Raw genomic sequence first — 26215 nt, forward strand, 5'->3', positions numbered from 1 at the left:
GAAGAAATAAATTAAAGACTTCCTAGAATTCAACAAAAATGAAGGTAAAAATGTACCCAAACCTATGGTACACTATGAAAGCAATGCTAAGAGGAACATTCATAGCACTAAGTGCCCACACAAAGAAAATGGAGAAAGCTCACATCTGACTTAAAAGCACACCTAAAAGCTCTAGAACAAAAATATGCAGACACACCCACGAGGAGTAGAAGACAGGAAATAATCAAATTTAGAGCTAAAATCAATAAAAAAGAAAACAATACAAAGAATCAATGAGACAAAGAGCTGTTTCTTTGAGAAAATCAACAAGATAGACAAACTTTTATCTAAACTAATCAAAAGGCAGATAAACAAATTAACAAAAACAGAAATGAAAAGGGGGACATAACAACAGACACTAAGAAAATCCAGAGAATCATTAAGTCATACTACAAAAACCTGTATTCCACAAAACTGGAAAACATAAAAGAAATGGACAATTTTCTGGATAGATACCATATACCAAAATTAAATCAAGACACGGTGAACAATTTCAATAGACTTATAAACTGTAAGGAAATAGAAGTTGTCATCAAAAGCCTTCCAACCAAAAAAATGCCCAGGACCAGATGATTTTAGTGTAGAATTCTACCAGAACTTCCAAGAAGAGCTAATACCTATACTCCTCAAAGTGTTCCACATAATAGAAAGAGAAGGAACATTGCCAAAATCTTTTTATGAGGTTACAGTTACCCTGATACCGACACTGCACAAAGACTCAACCAAGAAAGAGATTCACAGACCGGTGTTTCCTACAGATTGTTTTGACATCTGATATTCCTACTAAACGGTAGTGAGACTCATATTTGCTATCAAAAAAAATTTGCAGAAAAGTGGATGGACTTAGAATGTATATGTAAGTATGTATAAAAATATAATCTCAGAAAGAAAAAAATTGCATTTTCACTCTCATATGCAGAATCCAGCCAATACCATAAGTATTTAGGTAAACAAATACACATGTGGGTACAGTGTAACATGAAGAAAGAACACAAAAAGCAAAATTTTAGGGTATAACAAAGGACTGAATGCAGATAAAGGGCATGAATTATTAAAGCGGATATAAAGCTAATTGCTTTTCTATTTCTGCCTGCCATAGATTTTGTTTTACTTTGTTTGGTTTTTGACGATGGGTAAGTGCATAAACTATATTCAGTAATGAAATTGTAAAATTCAGAATGAAGCACTGACTTTGGGTCTGGTGAATTTTCGTGTGGGATTTTTTTCTTTTTTAGTTTATAAATCTTTTTAAATAATTAAGCTTATTAAATGAAAAAGAAAAAATGACATTATTATATGATCAGATGTTATCATCTGGTACTCTAATGAATCTATTTTCTTCATCGATATTTAAATAGCCCCATGACATGTTTACAGAACTCCCAGGTGCCAGCTCTGTCTGCTCTTCTGTGATGTCAGAGTGGTGTTTTGCCTGCTTACTGAGGCATCTCAGAGAAATACCATGCTGTGGAAATGAGGAAGGAAAAAATGACAGGTAATGGAGGTGAAAGAGTAGCTCTTTATTATGCAGGAAGAGAAATGGACCCCTGAAATGAAATAAACACTAATGAGACAAAACAGCAATAAAAATCTCATGCAATTATTGCAATGATTTTACCATTCATTCTTTTACATAAAAATTAGAGAATTAAGAACCAGATGATCCTAATCCTTAACAATTTAAGAATTTCATTTCTAGACAATACAGCTCTGTCAGAAACATTAAGAACCAATGTTATGCCAATGCATCTTTCCTTGCCCCCACCACTGGCAGCCCTCTATCTCCTTCCACTGTTAATCATCCCTTCAGTGCCTGTGCTACATCTCCTCATTCCTCAAGCTTCTGTCTTTCCCCTTTTCCTTTCTCTTACAAAGAATATCACACCTCAGGCAGCAGTGTATTCTATACTAAATTCATTTTTTTCCACCCATCTTTTCAAGTTTTATATGAATAAATAGCCTTCCCCCCCAAGCTAAGTGTTTTTCAATCTGACGCATTCCTCCTTCAGGATTTAACCACATCAACCCACTGGGGTAAAAAAGGGACAGCAAAATGTTCAACTATCCTGTCTAACCTTCCTCTTGCCTCTAAATTTTCTGTACTGACAAATTTCCTGAATCCATACTAGGCAGTTTTTCCACTTCCTAGTCATTCATCAGTTCCTTAATTCTCTGCAGTCTTTCCCCTCAACCTTGCATGTATGATGCTGTGTTTGTATGTGTTTATGTAAATCACAGGTTGGTTTGGGAAGTCCTTCTGTATATGTGTTGCTTTTATTGGTTAATATAGAAACTGCTTTCAGCTAATGGCTTAACAGAGTAAAGCCAGGCTGAAAGAGATATACAGAGAGTAGGAGGAATCAGTGAGATGCCATGTAGCTGCTGCTAGAGACAGACATGCTGGAACCTTGCCGGTAAGCCACATTCATGTGGCAATACACAGATTAATAAAAATGGGTTACTTTAGAATATAAGAGCAAACTAGAAATATGCTTAAGCTATTGGCCAAACAGTATTGCAAATAATATGGTTTCTGTGTGATTATTTCAAGTCTGGGCAGCCAGGAACGAATGAGTAGCCTCTGCCAACAACAGGTTGGTGTCTGATGTCTTCCTCAATAATTCTCTACCCTACTTGCTGAGACACGGTCTCTTACTAATCTTGGAGCTCACTGATTTGGCAAGACTGGCTGGCTACCAATTCCCTAGAATCCACCTAACCACTGCCCTCAGCACTGGGGTTACAAACCTGCATCATCATGCCCAGTTCCTACATGGATACTAGGGATCTAAACTCAGGTTCTCATGCTTGTCCAGCAAGCACTTAACTCACTTAGCTATCTCTTCAGTCCCCAATAATGACAATTTATCCTCTCCATTCCAGTGTAGTATCTAGGCACTGAGTATCTAAGGAATATTTACATAACTATTTATGAAATGGATAATTAATTCTGCTTTGCCTTTATATCATATGATTGGTCAGATAAAGACTTTTCATTTTTCTATGTATTCCCATTAAACATGTTTTTAGCACTGTTTCACTTACCAGATCAATAAGGTCTGTCAATTCTATATGGTCAATATAGTTCTTAGGAAACAGAAACAGTAGTACCCACGAAAAACAGAAAAGGGTCATAACAAATGCAGCCAACTCTAGAATAGTTTCTGGGGAAAGTACACATAAAATGAGTAATGAGGTAAGCACTCCAGACACAGCAGGACGGATGCACATCTAAACTCAGAGACGGTGGCAGCATGAACAATGTGCACAGGTTCAAGCCAGTCCCAGCACTAAAATGGGGAAGTGGACATTGGGCCCCAACTCTAAAGAAGCCGTTTCCTTTGGCAAAGGAAAAATTAGTATTCTCCATTAGCATCTCACAGGGTATATTAACCATACCTCAGGGAAGACACCATGCCCAGAGTGGCTGGTCAACACAAAATGAACTCAAGGGTATTTCTGTAGACTTTCTAACTCATTTTGCTTTGTTTGAACATTTTGGCTTTATGAGTTTTTTGCTCTTGTGAATTTGTTTGCAGTGTGTCTATTTCTTGTTTTTTTTTATTTGTTTTATTTTTGTTTAAGAGAGAGAGGAAAAGAACATAAAGTTGGGTGGGTAAGGAGATAAGGAGGATTTGGGAGGATTTGTGGGAGGGAAAAACATGATCAAAATATATTGTATAAAAAAATTTTAAGTAGGTTTAAAACATTGGGAGTTGTCAGTGTAGAAGGATGTGATCAAAACAGTTAGTTTGAAGACTCCACTATGGGGCATCCCACAGACAAGAGGCTACAGTGAGGAAGAGGTCTACGGAGGAATTTCTACTCTTTCCAAAGCCCAGTAAATACAGAGCTTTTTTAAAAAACGACAAACTTACAAGCAGACAAGGACAATTTCTGGAAGGTACAAAGTATATGGTTGTGTTGAACAAGAGCTGGCTGCAGAGAAGAGCAGACCAGCACCGAGCTCTGTCCTCAGAAGCAGCAGCAGTGCCTGGGTTCTTCACTTGTCCATCAGACTCACACTCTGATGGATATTCACTCATAGGGCCCAACAGACTAGACCACAGTTTGAGGTTCACTTGGTTCTGCAGAGGGAGTTCATGCTGTTCACAAGAGACCTTTCTGGGCCTAGTAAATGATAGCTGGTTGTACGGGAAAAAGAACACACTGGTAAGAACAGGCATTCCACAGGAACCAGTCATATCTTACAGGAATGAATACAAGTACTACTGCCTCTCAGAGACATGTTCTTTCTTACTCATTACAGAAGTTATGCCACATGAGGATCTCAGGGTCTAGGCCCTACCATGTTCTTCAAGGCACTCTTCCTGTACTCTATGTACTAACTAATCTGGGGCAATTTAAAAGTAAATAATAATACCTGGTGGCTTTTCTGAACAACGATTTTCTCTCTGGTGCTGCAGTCTGAAGGCAGAATCTTGTAGGTGTTAGCTAACATCTCTGGCCTTACCTAGAGGTAGTCTATAGCTAACCTTTCATTCTGTTTTGTTTCAAACAGCATCTCACTCTACAGTCAGGCTGAAGAACCCAGTTATCCTCCTACAGCAGCCATCTATAATTAAACTTAACTTAGTGTGAAAAAGAGATCAGGAAAAGGAAAAGCCAAGGTCATTTTTCCTGAAAACAGAGTTCTGACTTGCTATTAATTTTCTATCTATTAAAATTCTCAAAAGGGAGTGATTTTATATTTCATGGACATGTAAACATGTCTACAATTGGAAGGGAGCTAATGGCACCTGCTGTAGGAATTCCTAAGCCAGTAGCCTTTAAGTTACCCGTCCACGTGGGCGTGGCTTCTTTATACCAATGTAAAGCGCCTGTCAAGCCTCTTTAACAGCTCCGGGATTTGGTTGTTGTTCTCCGTTCCAGCAGAGGATTGTGATTTGTGAGTCTAACCCTAAATAAATAGCCCTTTATTGTTCTCAATTCTGAGCTAGTGTTGGATTTCTTTTAAGCGTCCAGCTTTATCTGGCACCCCACGTGGATTCAGACTCCACAACTACTGGGTGGACGGCCTAAAGGCCTAGCAGGTCCACGGACCAGAAAGTCCCCCAACCCTGCCCGCTTGGGTTGGCTTTACCTAAGCAGTTTTTTTGTAGAACTCCCACCACAGCGGAGCTTACTGCACGTGGAGACTCTGAAATTTCCCAAGCGCATGCATGCCCCCCACCCCCACTACCACATTCCCTGGCACTGAACCCTAGAGTGGTTCCATGCCGGGTGGCGACTTGGCCAGCTTCTGAAGGTCTGTGCTCCCTGCCCGTGAGTTCTGGATTTGTTGCTCTGAGTATGGCATTGAGTTAATTGCTTGTCATTTGTCAAGCAAAGCATATTTCTCAGTATTTAACCAGTACCAAGGTAGGAAACTAAAGCAGCTCAGGATCTTTCCTGTCGCCACTGGTTGCATTGCTGCTAGGTTGCAACCACGACATCTGCTGGACAATAAAGAATATTACACCTAAAACAATTTACCGGATCTCATAACAGATAATTAATAAATCAACATGGCAGACTACACTAATGTTGAAACTTTTAGTAACTTTTTTGCTAATACTATGGATTATATTCTGCAAGGTTTCCACAGTTATGGTGATACTTCCATTTATTGGACATTGTGACTCAGTTTTTTTCGTCATTTTATATCCTTAAGAAAGAATGTGGTGCTTTTAGGAATAATACAGTTTTTACAGACTAATAATGAATAGCTAGTTCACAGGATTAATACCACTGAAAATTAAAAGTTACCTGAAAAAATTAATACTATTGAAAAGGGTAACATTAATTTGACAGAAAAAACTGAATTCATACTAAGGGTACTGAGAAATTATCTGAAAAACTTCATACTGTTGAACTTGACAATCAAAATTTGTTAAAAAGTTATGATAGGTTAGCAGATAATCTCTGCAGGATGGCAATCTAGAAGCTATCCAAATAATGTCCAAGGATGAGGTGTTATCTTTAAAGGAGAAACTTCAGACCTTGGAATCACATGTGCAGAAAAAGGACCAGAGGCTAGGTTGCCTCAAGAAATCACTAGAAATATATATAGGCCAGGAGATTCGGGCTTTCATAAAAAAATAATGAAAAGATTTGAAATAATTGAGAAAATTATTGGAGCTGATGAGCAGGGAAAGAAGGTAAAAGGACAGGATTTAACATCACCAGTAGCTGTCAGAAATGACTTCCCCGGGTTTTAGCTTCCTACCCTGTAATCTCCTCTGACAAAGCATCAAGTTCTAAAGGCCCAAAAGGATACAAAAAAAGGTAGATGGATACCTATAGGAATGAATAATCTAAAAGAAACTAAGCAAGATGTCCTAACTTATGGCTTGTATTCTGCATTTATTAGGAAGATGATCAAGACATGGGCTTCTAGCATTAAGGCAACACCAGATGACTGACTTCAGATAGTTTCAGCAGCGCTGGATGATGGGCTCCAGATGAGGTTTAGATGTTATTTCAGGGGAGAGGCCAAAATTTGAGAAGAAGGAAAATCAAAAGGACTTGAGACTGTCCAAGATCAAATTCTTGGTGAGAGCACTTATGCTGACCCACAGGTTCAAGCTCTTATGATGAATAAATCTTGTCTCTATGCCACAAAGCAGCCTTAAATGCTTGGGACAGGATTCAAGAATAGGAAAATGAATTGAATCATATACCAGGGTTAAACAGGGCCAAAGAGAACCCTTTAGTGACTTTTTTTTTTTACAAAGGCTAACTAAGGGTGTACAGACCCACTTGCTAGTCAAGTACTTATTGAATCTCTGGCTTTTGAAAATGCCAACTTAGAATGCAAAGAGATACTTGCGTTTTTAAAGGTTAGATCAGCACCTATGGATGAATGGATCCTGCATACAATGAACATTGAGACATTTGACTATAATACTGAATCTTGGGTAGGAGAAGCAATTTCCAAAGGAATGAGAAGACATCAAAATGCCAAATGTTTTAATTGTGATAGACTAGAATATCTGAGAAGGGATTGTAGGCAATGAGTTCCTAGGAATAATATCTTCTCTGGGAATGGCAAGAATAGGAGGACTCAGCCTTCAGGTATATGTAGAAGGTTTGGCAAAGGCCGACATTGGACCAATGAACACAGAACAACAGAAGACAGACAAGACAACCTGATACCATCGGGGAAAGACCTTGAAGGGCCTCTCACAGGCCCCCAAGTCAAAAGTGGTCCAGTCATTCCCAGTCACTGTGGAGGACATGTCTCACTAGGAAAAAAAAATCCAGAGCCTTCTGTAAAAGACCATACTGTTCTAGATGATGGCATAAACATGGAGGATAAATAAAAATTCCAATAGGAAATAGGAAACATATATTCTGGCAGACTTCTATAAATTACCAAAGACCAAAGCTAAGAGTACATATAAAATGCACTGTAATTGCTGATTTGAAAGACACAGGTGCGAGAGTATCATTACTCCAGAATCTTGGCCTCCAAATTGGCCTCTTCAAGAGGAAGATGTTCAACTACTAGGAATTGGAACCCTATCTCAGGTTAAACAAAGTACGAGATGGGTTGAACGCATACGACCAGAAGAACAGAGAAGAAAGCTGAGGCCTTATGTGGCTAATATTGCAGTAAATTTATGGGGTCATGACATGCTGCAGCAATGGAATACCCAGATTAACATTCCTGCAGTCCCAGAAACTCTATACACAAAGGTGTATTTGTAAATGTATATTAAAGGTACTATACACTCAGGCTGTACAAGAACACAAAGTAACTGGCAAACTTTTAGGGGTTCCAACAGACCTACCTTTAAAATACTTAACTGAGAAACCAATATAGGTTAAGCAATGGCCTCTAGTTGAAGAAAAGCTGCGGGCTTTAGAACAGCTGGTACAAGAGCAACTAGATGCTCACCATATTGAAGAATCAACCAGCTCTTGGAATTTTCCTGCATTTGTTGTAAAACAGAAATCTGGTAAATAGGGAATGGTGACAGATCTAAGAGCTGTCCATAAGGCAATTCAACCTATGGGCCCTCTACAGTCTGGAATTCCTCTATCTTCTCTATTACAAAAAAGATGGCCTCTCATAGTTATTAATTTGAAAGATTGTTTCTTCACTATACCTTTACAAGAAAAAGGTAGAGAAAAACTTGCCTTCACAGTGCCTACTTATAATAATTCTCAGCCTACTATGAGGTATCACTGGACTCCCACAGGGAATGCTCAATGGCCCCACTCTGTGCCAATACTTTGGAAATAATACGTAAGCAATTTACTAAGTCTATAATTGACCATTACATGGATGACATTTTGCTATCCGATTCAAACATAGATACTTTAGAAAGAATGTTTTAAGAAGAAAGTTTTGCCAAAATAGGGATTACATATTGCTACTGAAAAAATACAGAGGAGATTCTGTCAATTACCTAGGTTATAGAATAGGTTTACAGAAAATTGGAACACAAAAGGCACAAATTAGGAGAGACCAGTTGCGGACTCTTAATGACTTTCAAAGATTGTTAGGAGACATTTCCCGTCTACGACTGGCTATTGGGATAACACCTGATCTAATAATTCATTTAAACAAAACCTTAGATGGTGATAAAGACTTGAATAGTCCCAGAGAATTAACAGCTGAAGCAGAAAAGGAATTGGCAATTGTCGAGGAGAAATTAGAGGAGGCACATGTGCATAGGATGAATCCAAATCTTAATTGTATTTTAGTCATATTGCCTTTCAGAATTTCTCCTACAGAATTTTAATGCAGAGGGACAATATTATATTAGATTAGATCTTTTTTACCACACAAACCAAGTTAAAAATAAAAAACTTATGTAGAAAAGTCTCTGAATTAATTATAAAAGGTAAATTCAGACTTTGTCAATTAGCAGGTATAGACCCAGCAGAGATTATAGTGTCTTTTACTACTGATGAAATAAAAAAGTTATAGGAAGACAATGAACCATGGAAAAGAACTTGTGCTAATTTTTTGGAAGAAATAGCAATTATCCCAAAAGCGATAGAGTTAACTTTATAAAGAGAACTTTTTTGTGTAAGTCTACCCCTAAATAAATAACCCTCTATTTTTCTCAATTCTGAGCTAGTGTGGGATTTCTTTTACGCGTCCATCCACAGGCACCTACTGAGTAGAGATTAAGGGTACTTCTAAACATCCTACAATATCCAGGGCAACCTTTTACAACCAAAATCCATGTAGCCCAAAGTGTCAGTTGTATTTGTGTTGAGAAATCTAAAGGATCAAATTAAGTTCACACTGAGAAACAATCCCAAATCCTAACTTTTTCTTCTCCCTAATGGGCTGCTGAAATACTGGCTGCCAGGTCCTTCTTGCCAGAGACTGATAGAAGCTTCTCTGCAGAAAGTTAGTGGTTGAGGAAAAAGACATAAATAATCCTACATAAGAGACTAGGAAGAAAATGAATTTTAAGAGGGAAGAAATGCATAAATTATCTCCGTTCAAACTAACCAAGATTAAATCAATTGTGGTAAATGAGAGCTGAAATAATGATAAACACAGAGAAAATGAAGTAGTTTTGTTGTTTTTAAAAGCAAACTGTTATCCCTTAAAAGAAAGTAAGAAATATACAGTTTTGCAGCAAAGTTCAAGTGTATAGTCATTATAATAAGAGCACTGAGTGTATTGGGAGGGCTGGGGGGTTAGCTTGGTGGTAAGCGTGTGTAAGTGCTTGCCTAGCACATGTAAGGACCTAGGTTTGCTCTCGAAGACCGCAGATAATAAAGGAAATAAACAATAACTAAATGTGAGAAACGGGAAAAAAAGGGAGAAATAGAAAGGATGGAACAGGAGTAGAGAAGTGAACGGTGTTGTCCAAAGACAAGCTATAGTCTCACACAGAAGAGGAGAAGAGAGAGAGGGGGGGGGGAAGAAAGAGAAAGAAAGAGAGAGATAGATACAGTGATCTAAGTGTGGATTTAATGATATGGAGATAAATGTTAGAAGCACCAGCTCAAGGATTAGAAAGTGTTTATTTCTTGGAGCATAATATGGCATGTGTATGGCAGAAGATGTTTCATAAGTCTGACAGAACTATTTAATTCCATGTATGAAAAGCTAATTATAATTTTTAAAACTGTATTTGATTTTAAGACTATTTGATACATGAATTTGGATCTAATGAGCTCATCTTAGTTAGTTCAATTTGAATCAGAATGCAGTATATCAAGAATAAAGAATATTGAAGCAAGTTATTAAACCATTTTTTTTAATTACTCTGGACAAGATAAAAGAGGAGGCAGTTAAGACTAGACAATTCCTTGATTTACCTACCAAACCCCATGTGAAAGATATTATATTAAATATGACACCACCAAATGTTGTTATCTTTACCCATGGGTATCAACAGATACCATTTCATGTGTTTCCTGAGAGATGGGTCACTTCACTTTATATTCTCGCTTACATTGTTTGAACTTTACAGATAGAAAGACATATGAACAGGACAAGGAGTCAAAAGCCACAGTCACACAGAATATCCTTAGTAATTAGTTCAGATCTGTTCTCACAAATTTTGATCTAACTCAAAATAATAGGACAGAAAAGAATAACATATAAGACAAAGAACATAAAAACATCTTTAATAAAATACTGCCTTCTTAAATCTCATCAGGTAAATCTGACAGGCATGAAATAAAATGCTGAGAAGCTGGTAATAAGTAGAATTCATAGGCCATAAAGTGACATTGGGTTTCCTCATAAAGTAGAAATTTCAATTGTTTTATATATATATATATATATATATATATATATATATATATATATATATATATAAATTACAGAATGGAGGCAAGAACCATTTTAGATAAATGAGGGTTTATTCTTTAGGTTCATGTACTTGCTTCCTTTCTTTGCAATAGCTCATCTGTCTCTAAACCATGATGGTTAATGTTTCTTTTGCGCTCCACAGTACCTAAAACAAAGCTAATCATTTGGGTAAATACCAAGAGTTACTGATTAAATTAATCTGAAGAATTAAATTATTTGGGCACAGGAGAGTCTAACAATGTCAGAGAGTAAATTTCAAGTTTCTCTGTAATTCTTTCAATGATATTTGACACTATTCCACACTTGTGCTAATAATGCACGAATTCTTCTACTTTGTCACAGAGTATATAAACACAAGCTCATTGGAAAGGCTGGCTTTGTTCTGCTCCATTCATTTTCTTTCTTGCTGCTATCATACAAAAAATTGCTATCTTCTAGATGAAAGAAATCACTTTCTTTTGTTAACTTTATTATCACAAGGTCATCTCCTACCCTTACCCAAAAACTCAGGAAAACGTCATCTTACATCCCTCACAGCAATCACTTCTGAGTCTCGGAATGACCCTCTGAGGAAGAGAAGAAGGCAGACCAGGTAATGGGAATTCAAGTTTTCTTACAAAAAACTGATGTCTAGATAAACTGTCTGGTTCCATGGGTACCAAATGACAAAGACACAAGTTCTTGAAGTCCAGCTTTTCTTTCTACTACACCACACTAACTAACCCTTTGATAACAAAATGGAGCAAACTCCAAACAGTAGAATCTTCAAAGATTACAATTATGATTTACATGGCCATAAGGTCTCACTTCAATCATGTCAAAAACAATTATCAGCTTATTAAGTATTCATGGCTTTGCAAATCATAATTCATTTTTTAATCACATGAAATAACTGGCATTAATTCAAAGGTTCTAACAAGTCAGAAGACAGAAAGAAGACTCTAAACCTCTTCTAACTTACCTTCATGACACTACCCTGACTGGTGATGTAGTTCTTCTGTGGCCTTATTAGGCTGAGAAGTACTTTTGATAAACTTTTATGTTAAAGAAGAAAGTCAGTTTAAAAACAACAACAACAACAACAAAAAAAAAAAAACCACTCATTTCTCCATAGTTTAAAGTCAAAAATAACAGCGGAAGTAAATTCCATCTATTTACCTCAGTAACTGGCTGTCCCTGATGTGTTGTCAAATCCAGTTCTTGAGGGCGTACCACTTTGTCAATATCCAAAGAATCCATGCTAGAAGCTGCAGAAGTGATGCTCGAACGGGAGGAGTTACTAACAGAGTGCACTTCAACATCATTCACAGTGCCAGCTGATGCAGTCCTTCTGTGCTGATTCGTCATTGAAGGTTTAGAATCTTCTACAGATTGCTGAGCGGCCTCATCCATGCTCAAGGAAGCCTGTTCTAATTGTGCAGTGATGTCATCCAGGGAGTAGTTAGCATGGGAAGGTTTAGTAGTTGTTCTATTAGAAGATGATACTCCTACTCCTCTCAGAGAGCCATGTTTCGACGTATGCCGGCTAGGTAGCTTCTGAGTGACTTTTGGTTCTGTGACTTGACGCTTACTATTTCCTGAGCCAATACTGCTGAGCTCCTGTTCTATGGAGCAGAGATCAGCCATCAGGGCATCCAGATCCACAGTCTCTCCCTGATTCAGAGCTTCTACAAAGAAGACATAAGTTTCAAGAACATAATCAAAATCTATACATCCTATGATAAATTAGTCATAGGCAGTAGAAAAAAGCAAAAGAACACATTTCATTGGGTCTAAAACCAATAAAATAAAGCACTTAGTTGGTTTTGTTTTAAATTTTAAGAGAATTTTTAAAGCAAATAGTCCGTCTTTTAAGATCTCTATTAAAGAAAATAAGGTTGTAAGTTTAAAGACACAATACTGAAAACACCTTGTGCTATGCCATGGCTTTAACCAAATCTCCCAGGTAACTTTGTACTGTTATGCTGGCTAATTTTATGTCAACTTTACACAATCTGAAAAGAGGGAACCTCAATTGAGAAAACACCTCTGTAAGAGCTGGCTTTAGGGCATTTTCTTAATTAGTGATTGATGGAAGAGGGTTCAATCCATTGTGGGTGGTGCCACTCATGGGTTCGTAGTTCTGGATTCTGTACGAAAGCAGGCTGAGCAAGCCATGGGAAGCATGGCTTCTTTATCAGCTCTTCCCTCCACGTTCCTGCCTTGTTTGAGTTCCTGTCCTGACTTCCTTCACTAATAGACAACGATATGGAAGTGTAAGCCAAATAACCCTTGGCTTCCCAACTTGCTTTTGGTCATGGTGTTTCACTGCAGTAATAGAAACCCTAACAAAACAGCTATTAATATCATCAGTGTCCAGGTAGATAAAATACTACCAAGAGAGAGAAGAGCATAAAGAGAAAAAAAGTAAAAAAACTTAGAACATTTATTCCAAACACTAAGAAGTGGCTAGGTACACTAAAGAAAGGTTATACCAGCTGATTTAAAATTACTAAAAACAATTTTCTTTGGACTTTAATCCAGTCAGAAAACAATGTAATCAGATTGATGTGGGCTTTCTCATTCGCATACACAATATCAAGTATTACATATAAGACAAGAAAACTATTTGTTATGTTCTAGTTGCTTTTTTCTTCTGGAACTCTTCCAGTTAATTTGAATTAATATGCACAAATCGACAACAGAACCCAGGATGGAAAGAAAGATGGCTCAGTGGCTAAGAACATGTGCTCTTTTTCTGGATGACCTGAGTTTAATTCTTAGCACCCACACTAGATGGTTCACAACTACAACTACCTATAACTCTAGCTCTAAAAGGATCTGACACTTCTGGCTTCTGCAAGGACCAGCACTCATGTGCATAGCTCCCCCACACAAAACACACTAATTTTAAAAAGGAGAAACAAAACCCAGCCAAGTTATGTATATAATTTTTATACTGTTTTATATTTAGAATTGCATTTCTATCATTTATGTATTACAGAACTCAGTATATTATCTTAAACTTTCCTTAATCAAATCTTACCATTCAAGTTGTATATGGAGAAGCGGTAAGAAAAGTTGGCCATGTTTGTTTCCTGGCGAAGAGGAGATCTTTTCACTGGTTCTTTAGGCTTGTCGGAATCCAAACTCTTAAAAAACGAAAGTTTAACAAGTAACATTAATATGAAATTCCATTACACAAAAAGATTAGAAGTACCATACTGTTCATCATCAAAGGAACTCAGGAAAAGAATTCAAGCAGGGTAGGAGGTGATGCAGAGGCAATGGAGGAGTGCTGCTTACTGACTTGTTCCCCATGGTTTGTTTAGCCTGCTTTCTGTCTTTCTTTCCTTTCCTTTTTTTGTTTTTGTTTTGTTTTTTGTTTTGTTTTGTTTTTCGAGACAGAGTTTCTCTGTAGCATTGAAACTAGCTCTTGTAGACCAGGCTGGCCTCGAAATCAGAGATCCATCTGCCTCTGCCTCCCAAGTGTTGGGATTAAATGCATGCACCACCACTGCCTGGCCAGCCTGCTTTCTTATAGAACCCAGGACCACCAGGCTAGGGTTAGCACCACAGTGGGTTGGGCCCTCCCCCAACAATCACTAAGAAAATCACTAAGCAAGCCTACAGGCTTGCTTGCTGCCTCATATTATGGAAGCATTTTCTTAATTGCGTTTCCTTCCTCTCAGAACATTTTAGCATGTGTCAAGTTGACATAAAACTATCCAGCACACATATTAACAAAGCCAAAAGTTTTTTCTAAATGATAGCCTCAAGAAAGAAAAAAAAACTGATTTTCATTAGCTATCTCTCATTTCTAAATACTTACTTACTTTTAAGATACCTGAGACTCAGAACTATCACAGTTCAGAGTAAACAACTTTTCAAATACATTGTTTAGTCAATGACATCATTCTATATAAATTCATTGTGAAATAATCTAAGTATATGAATACGGACATGGCAAAGAACCACGAAGGAAGTTTTGTGATCTTTCATTAAATGGTTCTATTTTTGATCTATCATAGCCTCATCCATACCTAAAGGCAAAATACAATATTGAACTTCTTTCATCCACTCACCCACTCACTCCCTTTTGTGGTGCTGGGGACTGAACCTAAGGCCTTGTGCATAGCAGACACTCAGGTCTATCACTAGATTATACTTCTAGCCCTTACCATCTTCTTACCATAATACTCTTCACCTGTAGCCTTTCTCCAATAAGGAAAAGATATCTAAACAGAAAATTACAACAATAACAAAGAAAAAAGAGAAGAGGAAAAGGAATTCAACTACTTAAAGTTACAATAGAAAGAAAAGTTAGAATAGTCTTTTACAACTAGTTTCTATATAATGTCCTATCAAATAAGCTTCAAGTTTTAAAAAAGAACTTCAGTGTTGGGTGTGGTGGTGGTGTATGCCTTTAGTCTCAACACTTTGGAGGCAGAGGCAGGATAATCTCTGCATAGTCTACATAGCAAGTCTCAGGACACCTAGGGCTACACAGGGAAACCTTGCTGCAAAAACAAAAACAACAAAAAAGAACTTTATGTATTCTATTTATAGAATCATAAAGTTACATAAGAATGCTATTTTTATTATTTATATAGTTCGAGATTTTGATAATTCATATAAATAGTGTCCATCTTGTTTTTATTGTTGTTTTTGTTTTAGACAGTCTCTTCTGTACACCAGGCCTGCCTAAAACTAATTATGTAGCAGAAGATGACCTTGAATGAAGATGCCCTCTAGAATGCTGTGATTATAGCTATATGCTACTATACCTGCATCATGTGGTAATAGGAATGGGTCCTGACCTTGAATGAAGATGCCCTCTAGAATTCTGTGATTACAGTTATATGCTACTATACCTGCATCATGTGGTAATAGGAATGGGTCCTGGTGTCTGAATTGTTAGGGAAGCAAGCTATGAAAAAAGCTACACTCCCAGACTCCATTCTGTTTTACTTTTATTTTATGTATATGAGTATTTTGACTGAATGTAAGTAAATGTATCATGCGTGTATACAGTACCTGTGGAGACTAGAGAGGCAGTTGTATCACCTAGAACTGGAATTACAGTTATAAGCTGCCATTTGGGTGCTGAGAAATAAACCTGTGTCCTCTGCAAGAACAGCCAATATTCTTGGTCACTAAGCCATTTCTCTAGTTCTTCATTCTGTTTTTGAAACTATCAAATCAATGTGATCTACAACCTACTGAATGGTTTACTTCAAAAATTTAAAAAACAGCTAAGAAATTCTCCTATAACCCCCAAATTTAATTTTTCAGAAGCAATTTTAATTACTCCTTTCAATAGAGTTGAAGGGAGAAATATTTCCTATAAAATAACATGCCTGTAACTGAAGACTTATGAAAAGTCAACCTCTTTCCAGTTCAAATGAAAGAACATGTATTTTAATTACCTGTCCATGGTGCTGAGGCAACAAAGGACATATAGGGAAACACTAGGTAGGTTAAGAAATTGGTAATAAAACATGGTAAACTTTAACCCTCGGGGAGGTAGCTAAAAACCTACAGATCCTTTCCCAGAAAAAAAGGCCAACATACAATTTTTTAACCACTATTTTAGAAGAATCATCAACTACTTAAATCTTAAGTTTGATTAACCAGTAACACTGAATATATGCAGATAATCCTGTAGTGAACTAAGTAATAAAATAAATCTAAGTTTATACATGACCATGGCAACTCTTATAAGAAAAACATTTAATTGGGGTGGCTTGCTTACAGTTTTAGAGGTTCAATCCTTTATCATTATGGCAGGGAGCATGGCAGAGTACCGGAGAAGGAGGTAAGAGTTCTATACCTTATGGGCAACAAGAAGTCGACTAACACACTTGGTGGTATCCTGAACATAGGAATCTGTTGACAGAAGATTCCTATGACAATGGTGCCACAGCCATTCAGTCCCAAAGAATCACACAGAGACTTATATTAATTATAAACTGCTTGGCCTATTAGTTCAGGCTTATTATTAACTAGCTCTTACAGCTTAACTTATAATTTTTGTCTATGTTTAGCCACGTGACTTGGTACCTTTTGCTCAGCAAAGCACTGAGGTAATCCCATATTGCTTCCTCTAAGTCTGGCTGGTGACTGTGTCTCTGCCTTTCCTCTTCCTAGAATTCTCTTAGTCTGGTCGCCTTGCCTATATTTCCTACTATACTGGCCAATCAGCATTTTATTAAACTAATACAAATGACAAATCTTTACAGTGTATAAGAGGACTATCATACAGCAGAAATCCTCAAAGCTCACCCCCACAGTAACATACTTCCTCCAAGGCCAGACCCACTCCAAGAAAGCCGTATCCCCTAATATTGCCACTCCCTAGGAGATTATGGAAGCCTATTACATTCAAACTACACATTCCACTCCCTGGTCACCAAAAGCTTGTAACAATATCATAATACAAAATACACTTAGTCTAAACTTCAAAAGTCCCCATAGTTTATCACAGCCTCAACAATGTTTTAGAGTCCAAAGTCTCTTCTGAGATTCATGCATCTTTTAATTATAATCTCCTATAAAAATCAAAATCAAAAAGCAAATTACATAATTCCATCCTATAATGGCACAGGAATTTAGAGTTTGCCCAGCTGGTTTGGGGTCTTGTTTTGGTCCCATGTTTCCTCACTATGCTCCCTTCCCTGCATTTTGGAATGATAATGTATATACATAGAGCATAGTGAGGAAACACTGGACCAAAACAAGACCCAAAACCAGCTGGGCAAATTCTAAATTCTGCTTTTCCATGTCTGATGTCAAAGTACTCTTCAAATCTCCAACTTCTTTCAGCTTTGTTGACAGCAACATACTTCATTCTCTTGGGCTGGTTCTAACTATGTAACTAACACTCCCTGTTAATAGCTCTCCTCAGCAGGTATCCCACTGTCCTGGCACCTCTAACACCTTGGGGTCTCCAAGGCAATCCAGGTTTCAACTTCACAGCTTCACACAATGGTCTCTCTACTAGGCCTCATTCAGGGATACCTGACACATTCCTGACCTCAGAGGCTTTCTTTAGGTATGGAGGCATACCCCCTTTTTCTATCCTTAATTCTAAAGCTAGAACCATGTGGCTGAAACTGCCAAGTTCTGCTGCTTGCTGGGGCTGGAACATGCCCCCCTTGTTCAATTACATCTTCACCAGCTTTCTTTCCTTCACTGCCTAAGTCTGGCTGTCCTGAAACTTATTCTTTAGACTAGGCTGTTCTGAAACTCAAAGACTACCTGCCCGGTGTCCCCTTTCCCTGGACCACTCATTCAAACAATAACCTCTCCAAAAGAGCTACAGACTAGGGTCCAAGTATTTTAAACCCACGCAGTTGGGCACAACTGTGAGGGGTTTCCTTGATTGAATTATGAGGTGGTAAGACATACCCTAAATCTGGGCCACACCTTCTGGTGGCAGCCCACTTAAAAGGATTTGGAATAAAAAAACTTTTGCTTTTTGCCTGCTTGCCCATCCTCTCTGTAGTATCTACCTTTCAAACTGATCCACAGCTAAGAAGGAAGTTAGAACTTTAAGCCTCCATTTTATTTTTCCATTAGTTATGGAATTTTATACTTATGTATTCCCAAAGAAATTATTTAAACATAAGTAAGTTTTAACAGTCTCATTATTATGAAATTAAATTTGTTTTAATAAATATGACCATCTTTATTATTACATACAGTACATTAACCAGGGAAGTAAAAACTCCATTTTTTTTTTACTCTAAAAAGTGTCCTGGCATAGGGGATAATGGTTTAGCAAGTAAAATGTGTGCCAGCCATGAAAACCTGGGCCCTAAATTCAATCCCAGGGATCCACATAAAGGTAGGAGAGACTCCACAAAGTTGAACCCTAATGTCCACACGCAAACTATGGCATGCATGCACTCGCCCCTCCCCCTCACACATACACACATACAATATAACAAAAATTTAAAAACTAAGACCTATGATCCAAAACAAATGAACAAACGGACACCATGATGTCCCATGCCTGACCCATGCCTGACCCATGCCTGTAATCTCAACATTTGGGCAGTAGATATAACAAGATTGGCAGCTCAAGGTCATCCCTGAAATCAAGTTACATGTCAAGTCCAAGATCAACCTGAGCTACATGAGATGCTATCTCAAAAACTAACCAACCAACCACTCACCACCACACTCAATCCACAATCCAACAAAACAAAGCAAAAACCAAACTAAAACAGAAACTTTAGAACAATTTTAAATGTAGCCTCGAATGAACTTTTGTCAGTATTTTGAAACTATGAGCAAGAAAATACGAACAATATATGTCATAAGGTATATTTAAATTTGTTACAGAACAAAATATGTCAAAATTTAAATTTTTAAACTTTAGACTTTAAAATTGTTTTAGCTTACAATTCAAATTTATGAAAGAGGTATTAAATTCTCTCTCACATTAACAGAAACCCTGTTAAAAAATTGGTTTTTTTAAAACCTTATAATATTCATAGAAAAGGGGCTAGGGAGAGGGGTCAGTTGGTAAAGCACTTGCAAGCATTTGACTCTCAAACCCAAATGTAAATGGTGGGCACTTGTAATCCTAGCCCCTGGGTAGGCAGATTTAGGAAGATTGCCCAGTTCTAACCTAATTGGTAAGCATGATGCCAAGGAAAGACCTACCTTATCTGGCGACTTCCTCTTAGGAACCATACCCACACTGCCTCCCTACCTTCTTCTGAGCACCTTTCCTCCCACCCTGTCCTGGTGCTTACACCTATATTAAACTTATCTTTAATAAACATCTTTAACTCTGCCTCACTAAAAGGGGGATACTCAGAGAGAAAGAAGAGGAGAGAAAATAGGACCCTATACTTCAAAGAAGTAGTGGCCTTCCAAGGAAGAAGCCCTGAGGATATCCTCTGGTCTCTACCTTGCATGTACACGTTCACACAGATAAACACACATATCACACATACATTCTCACATAAGCATATACAAATAATAACCACAGATTATAGTATCTTGCACTGTAAAGTTTCTATTCCTCTACCTGTTAATGTTTTTTTTTCTGTAACCAGCATTTTAAAATTTAGCTTGCACTCATATCTTTTGTTTGTACATTAAGCTTTAAACATGTAGTGATAGCTTCAAATCTTCAACCAGTGTTTTCAATAATCCTAACCTGAGTAAGTTTGTCCAGTTCCCCAAGCCAGGCTCCAAACATTTTATCCAGGTCCTGATCTTCCTTGTCACTGTCTTCTTCAGCACCATGGTCAACTTCTTCATCTGATAATTGCTCCATCTGAAATACAGGCATCTGTATTGAATGAGCAGTTACAACTTTATCTTAAAAATTATTCAGAACAAGGTATGATACATGATGTGATTCTCTGAAATCAAATCTTCAAAACTAGACTATAACATAAAAAAATAGAAATGATTAACAAAGACAATCTTGACAAACAGAATGAGGAAGGAAGCCTCAGTTCAAGGAACAGATGAGCCTAGGAGTTCAGTTCCCTACAGAAGGGAAACTATCAAATATGACTAGATTCACAAACAACAATTTTCAAAATACACACTAGCAGAAAGTAAAACTGTAGTGTCAATCTCTGTGCTGAATGGCTCTGTAATACTCCAAATATAGTTTCAAAGACTTCACACAGAATTCCACAAATATTAGACTAGATATCTTACAGAATACGTTAAAGTTCCACTTAAGTTCCCTGATCTGTCACATGAGGACAACTATGTTCTGAACATACTGAACCTCAAATCATGCACTGACATGCAAAGTTACTGAAGCAATAATAAAGTCCAAAGACAGTGGCAGGTAAACAAAGCTCTGCAAAAAAAAAAAAAAAAAAAAAAAAAAAAAAAAAAAAAAAAGCTCCCTTCAGGGACCTCTCCTCACCATTTCCTGCTTCCTCACTCCTTCAGTTTTATAGACTCAACTGTCTTACTCATTGGAACATACACACTTGTTCCAACCTCCAGTCTTTGCAATGTCAGCTCTCCTACCTGGAACTCTTTCCTCCAGATATGTGCAGGTTTGTGCCCTTGCTTCATTCAAGTGAGCATCCCATCAAAATAGCACTCCGTCCTTGTTACATTCTGTCCCCTGTAGTTTTCTTCATAGAACTGTTTTGTTTGTAAGAGGGAGTTCTAGCCATCCTAGAATTCCAGGTAGACCAGGCTGGGATTGAACTCACAGAGGTCCACCTGCCTCTGCTTCTGAGCACTAGGATTAAAGGTGGGCACAATCATACTCGCCTTCTTCGTAATACTTCCTTTATTTATTTATTACAACCCAACCGCTGTTTCCCCTCTTTCCTCTCCCCCAAGTTCCTCCCTCATCACTTCCCCTCGATCCCCCATCCACTCCTTCTGTTTCTTTTCAGAGAAAGGCAGACCTCCCATGGATATCAACCAAACATGCCATACCAAGTTGAAACCCAGACAAGGCAACAACCCACTATAAGAATATGAATCCCAAAAGCTGGCACAGGAATCAAAGATAGCCCCTATGCCTACTGTTAGAGGAGTCCCACAAGAAGACCAAGCTACACAACTGTAATAGCTATACATAGTGCCTAGGTCAGTCCTAATCAGGCTCCCTGGTTATTAGTTCAGTCTCTGTGACCCCTATAAGCTCAGGTTAGTTGATTCTGTGGGTTTTCTCGTGTGTCTTCATAGTACTCTTAACCACATTTATCATTTCTCTTCTCCACTGGAAGGAAAGATCCCCAAGAGTAAGGGCTTATTTCCTTCTGTATTTAAATACTTTGAGTGGTTTGGGTCACAGTTGTGTCACTGTCATTAAGTATCTGTTTAATAAATAAGTATTTAAACACACACACAGTTTTTTAAAGGTCCCTAAGAACTTAAGACCAAAGACCACAAAATAAATATTATTATACAAATAATAAAGAATCAAAATAAACCCTGAGTACTAGTCCTTCAAAACCAGGTAGGTAGTTCATAAAGAACTCCTTATTTGAGGCTGGATAAATGGCTCAGGAGTTAAAACCCAGATTCCAGAGCCAGCCGCTCACAGCTGCTTATAACTCCAATTCCAAGGAATCTGATGCCCTCTTCTGGTTTCCACATGTACTGCATATACACAGTCCACAAGCATAAGCTCAGGTATATACTAATAACATAAATAAGTGAGTAACTTCTATCCTCTTGCCTCTGCTTCCTGAGTGTTGGGATTTACAAGTGTGCACATTAGACTATATGGGGTGCAGGAGATGGAATCAATGATTTTATGCATCATAGGCAAGCACTATACCAATCAAACAACATTCCCAGCTAACATTACACTAATTATTTAAGACTTTATTCAATTGTAAATGAAGAAAATTGGACCAAGAAAAATCAAGTAACTTTCCCAAGCTTAGTAACAGTAAATAAAAGTGCAAAAATCTGTATGACTTATTTTCTATATTCATGATTATTAATTATTGTAGGTTGTTTTTACTGGCCACCATGTATATAGGGAAGTTTGACAAAAGTAAAACAATTTAAATACCACATTTTTATTCATTTTTTTTAAATAGCATTGACTGGGTAGCTGTCAAATGCAAGGCACTATGCCAAGACCAGTGACACAAGCTCAGCTAAAATCCATTCCTAGGGATCCCTATTGTACTGGCATGAGGAATGTAAAGTCAGAGGACAACCTTTGGGAATTGCTTCTCTCTTCCCAACATATATGAGTCCCAAAGATCAAACTCAGGTTGTCCAGTTTAGTAGCAGGTACCCCGCAGTCACATTTCACTGCATTTTAATAAATAAAGCTTGCCTGAAGATCAGAATATAAAATAGCACACTAGTAATGATGGGGAAGAGTCTTCTGTTTTGTGTTAATTTCATTGGTTAAATAAAGAGACTGCCACAGCCCTTTAATAGGACAGAAAATTAGGTAGGCAGAGTAAACAGAACAGAATGCTGGGAGAAAGAAGCTGAGTCAGGAAGTCACCATGATTCTCCCACTCCAGACAAACGCAGGTTAAGATCTTCCCTGGTAAGCCACCTCGTGGGCTACAAAGATTATTAGAAATGGGTTAGATCAATATGTAAGAGCTAGTCAATAAGAGGCTAGAACTAATGGGCCAAGCAGTGTTTAAATGAATACAGTTTCTGTGTAATTATTTTGGGTAAAGCTAGCCGGGAGCTGGCAGGGAGGGAAGCAGCCCCACCGCTCTTATTTCAACAACTAGTCAGGCACATAGGCCAGGGAATGGTCGTGCATACCTTTAATCGCAGCAGCCACACCAGTTAGCCAAAGAGGCTGGATGGTGGTGGTGCACGCCTTTAACCCCAGCACTAGAGAGGAATGTAAGGCAGAATGAGATAGGAACTCACTCTCTTTCAGTCTGAAGATTTCATAGAGGTAAGAGCTCTCTAGTGACTTGGCTGCTTTGCTTTTCTGATTTTCAGGTTGAACCCCAATATCTGTCTCTGGGATTTTAGTATTTGTGCTGCACACCCTTTCATCTTGCTGGCCCCATCAAGGATTGAAAAGAAGAAGGAAGGAAGGAAGGAAGGAAGGAAGGAAGGAAGGAAGGAAGGAAGGAAGGAAGGAAGGAGACAAACGAAGAAAGAGGGGAAAAAGGAAGAAGAAACAAAAAAGAGAAACAAAAAAAGAATCAAAGCAAAGTAGACTAGCAATATATCATTGTTATATACTTGGCAGTAAATAACTGTGCTAAATTATTAAAGGTCAAAAATTATAGTATATAGTAAACTCAACTGCACTCAGTCTATAGCAGAAAACGTTGTGGAACTATTAAGAAGCTCCTCTGAACCTCACACACTGTGTGTGTGTGTGTGTGTGTGTGTGTGTGTGTGTGTGTGTATGGAATGTGTATGGCTGCCACCCTCACAATATCATAGATGACATCACTAGTGATGCAGCAGAATGCCTAGCTAGTTAAAAACAAGAAAAAATAGGACTGAAGAGTGGCCCAGCTATTAAAGGCTAGGGTCACAACCAAAAATAAAAAGAACAAGAAAAAAATGTTTCAATAAAATAATCAGCTGAGCAAACAAACAACAGCAATTCCCCGCTACTCCCAGAAAACAGTTGAGTGAGGTTACCCATACAATATTCTTCTGGGTCTAGAATGTTCAATGTGCAAAACTTGTATGAGAAGCTTCCACTTCATTTAATATTTATGGCATATTTTCTATGTGCCAGACACCATAAAACAGATGGACACAATGATGTTTAATCTCATTATATCTACCTAGTAGTGGGGGAAACCAACAATAATAAAAAGTGCTATATATAAGGCTATGTATGTTGAGTAAGATCTTAACTTAGTTTGAGAAGGCAAGAGGAAAGGGATGACACTTCAGTGAGACAGAAGACAATGTACAAGGAAGAGATGGATAAGGATGTTTTAGGCAAAAGAATTACTATATATAAGAATAGAAAGGCATGAGAAAAAAGACATGTGAATTCTAAGTGGCTTGGTATTCTTGTGGTGCAGTATAAACTCATGGAGGAAACGGAGGCTGGGGATGAGGAAATGCAAAACAATACACTATATGGAAGAGTTAGATGCTTATCCTGTAGTGCAATGTTTTCCTTGCTGTGGTCTGTTCACGGTATACATCAAAAGTACCTGGGAGTATATGTTGTTTAAATGTCAGGGTTGTTTGTTTGAGTAGGAGCTGGGAACTGAATTCAGCTTCTCTGGAGGAGCAGCAAGTATTCTAAAGAACCGAGCCATCTTTCCAGTTCACTAAGAGACAGAATATAAATGACCTAACTTATGTCAAGGAGGTAGGACATTTTAGAGAAACTCCTCCACGTATTATGTTCTCTAAAGTTTGTCAACTATAGTATAAATGAGTGTGTTATCACGGCTACTAGGAAGGCTTTAGAACAAGTGATGCAGTCTTATGCAACTGCAATTAGCTTAAAGGCTGAACAAACTAGAATACTATTCTAGTATGCTATAAAAAATAAGGGATCATACGGATAAAAAAGTTACTGGTAACCACTTATTTCTCTTCTATCACAACAGAATTGTTTTTTAATCACTTACTTAGACAATTTTAGCTCTTTGTTTCAAGTTACTTTTCATCAGCTTTCTCACAAAAATAGTTTGTTGAAATATTTCCTAAACTGTTCTAATATTATAAGTAATTCTAAAGCAAACTTCAGTATATAGTATGTGAAGACTTTCAGGATCAAGGAATGCCTCCAACTATGCAAGATACAGCTGCAATAACACTCCAAGGTATTTACCCAAAGGAGACTTCAAATCATTGTCTGAGATACTTGCACGTCAATGTTTATTGCAGCACTGTTCAGAATAGTGAAGTCTGCAGCCAATCGAGGTGCATTGACGTGGGAGTGTCACGTATCAATCTGTTGCTTTCATTGGTTAATTAAGAAAGAAACTGCTTGGCCTGATAGGTTAGAACATAGGTGAGTGGAGTAAACAGAACAGAAAGCTGGGAGGAAGAGGAAGTGAGGCAGATGCCATGCCTCTCCTCCCCAGGGCAGACACAATGGAGCCAGCCACGAGGTCTTACGTGCTGAATCTTTCCCAGTAAGACACAGATTATTAGAAATGGGTAAAGCAAGATATGAGAGTTAGCCAAGAAGAGGCTAGAAACTAATGGGCCAAGCAGTGTTTAAATGAATACAATTTGTGTGTTGTTATTTCGGGGCATAAGCTAGCCAGGCGGCCGGGGTCAGGGCAGCAGGAACTCAACCTGCAGCTCCTTCTACAGTGCATAACAAAACAGATACAGAAAATGTAACATACAAATAGGATGGATTTTTTTCACCTGTAAAGAACAATGAAATTATGTGATTTGCAGGATGTAACTAGAAACAATCATATTAAGTAAATTAATCTAGTCTCTCAGAAAGACAAAAGCATTTATTTTCTCATGTGAGTCTAGATTTTAATTTATATAAAAATATAAAATCATTTTTATATATGATGTGGAAGTAGACATAAACTGTTCAGGGGAACATACGGATTCTCAAGTAAGAAGAGAAGAAGGTAAAAAAAAGGGAATATGCTCAGAGGCTTTAATATGCTCGATGTGCAATATACATTATGAACACACATGTTCTTATGTAAAATAGCAGCATGTACAGTGGAAAAAATTTTAAGGAATTTTGTGTAAAGGAGTACAATGTCTACAATGTTGTTTTCCTAAGACCTTGGAAAGAGAAAGGTGTGTGTGCGTGTTGTGTATGGTGGAGAATACTCTAGTGGGTAGATGGGGAATAAGAAATGACAACTAAGCAAAATGTAAACGGCAAGTGGATCTGAGGGGAAAGCCCACACTTTTGTGATATTATCACTTCTCCGTAAGTTTGAAATTATATTAAAATAAGCAAAGGAACCAAAAGAAGAAAAGAAAAAAATAAGA

The 26215-nt window shown here is 37.7% G+C and overlaps 1 protein-coding gene across 5 annotated transcripts in view; it reads right to left on the reverse strand.

The window, feature by feature from the left end:
• Raph1 (Ras association (RalGDS/AF-6) and pleckstrin homology domains 1) overlaps positions 1–26215 on the reverse strand; it is an 85760-nt gene that overhangs the window by 40657 nt on the left and 18888 nt on the right. For all 5 annotated transcript variants that reach the window (XR_012908198.1, XM_075951913.1, XM_075951912.1 and 2 more), the window contains exons 2-4: positions 19989–20108; positions 13860–13965; positions 11993–12501 (exon numbers count right to left, since the gene is read on the reverse strand). Coding sequence is in view for 4 of the 5 variants with exons in the window: in XM_075951913.1 (XP_075808028.1) it covers positions 11993–12501; positions 13860–13965; positions 19989–20108 (735 nt within the window). In the remaining variant the exon portion in view is untranslated. The remainder of the gene's footprint in view (positions 1–11992; positions 12502–13859; positions 13966–19988; positions 20109–26215) is intronic.

Source organism: Microtus pennsylvanicus, chromosome 17 (assembly GCF_037038515.1).
Source record: "Microtus pennsylvanicus isolate mMicPen1 chromosome 17, mMicPen1.hap1, whole genome shotgun sequence".
Taxonomy (NCBI): domain Eukaryota; kingdom Metazoa; phylum Chordata; class Mammalia; order Rodentia; family Cricetidae; genus Microtus; species Microtus pennsylvanicus.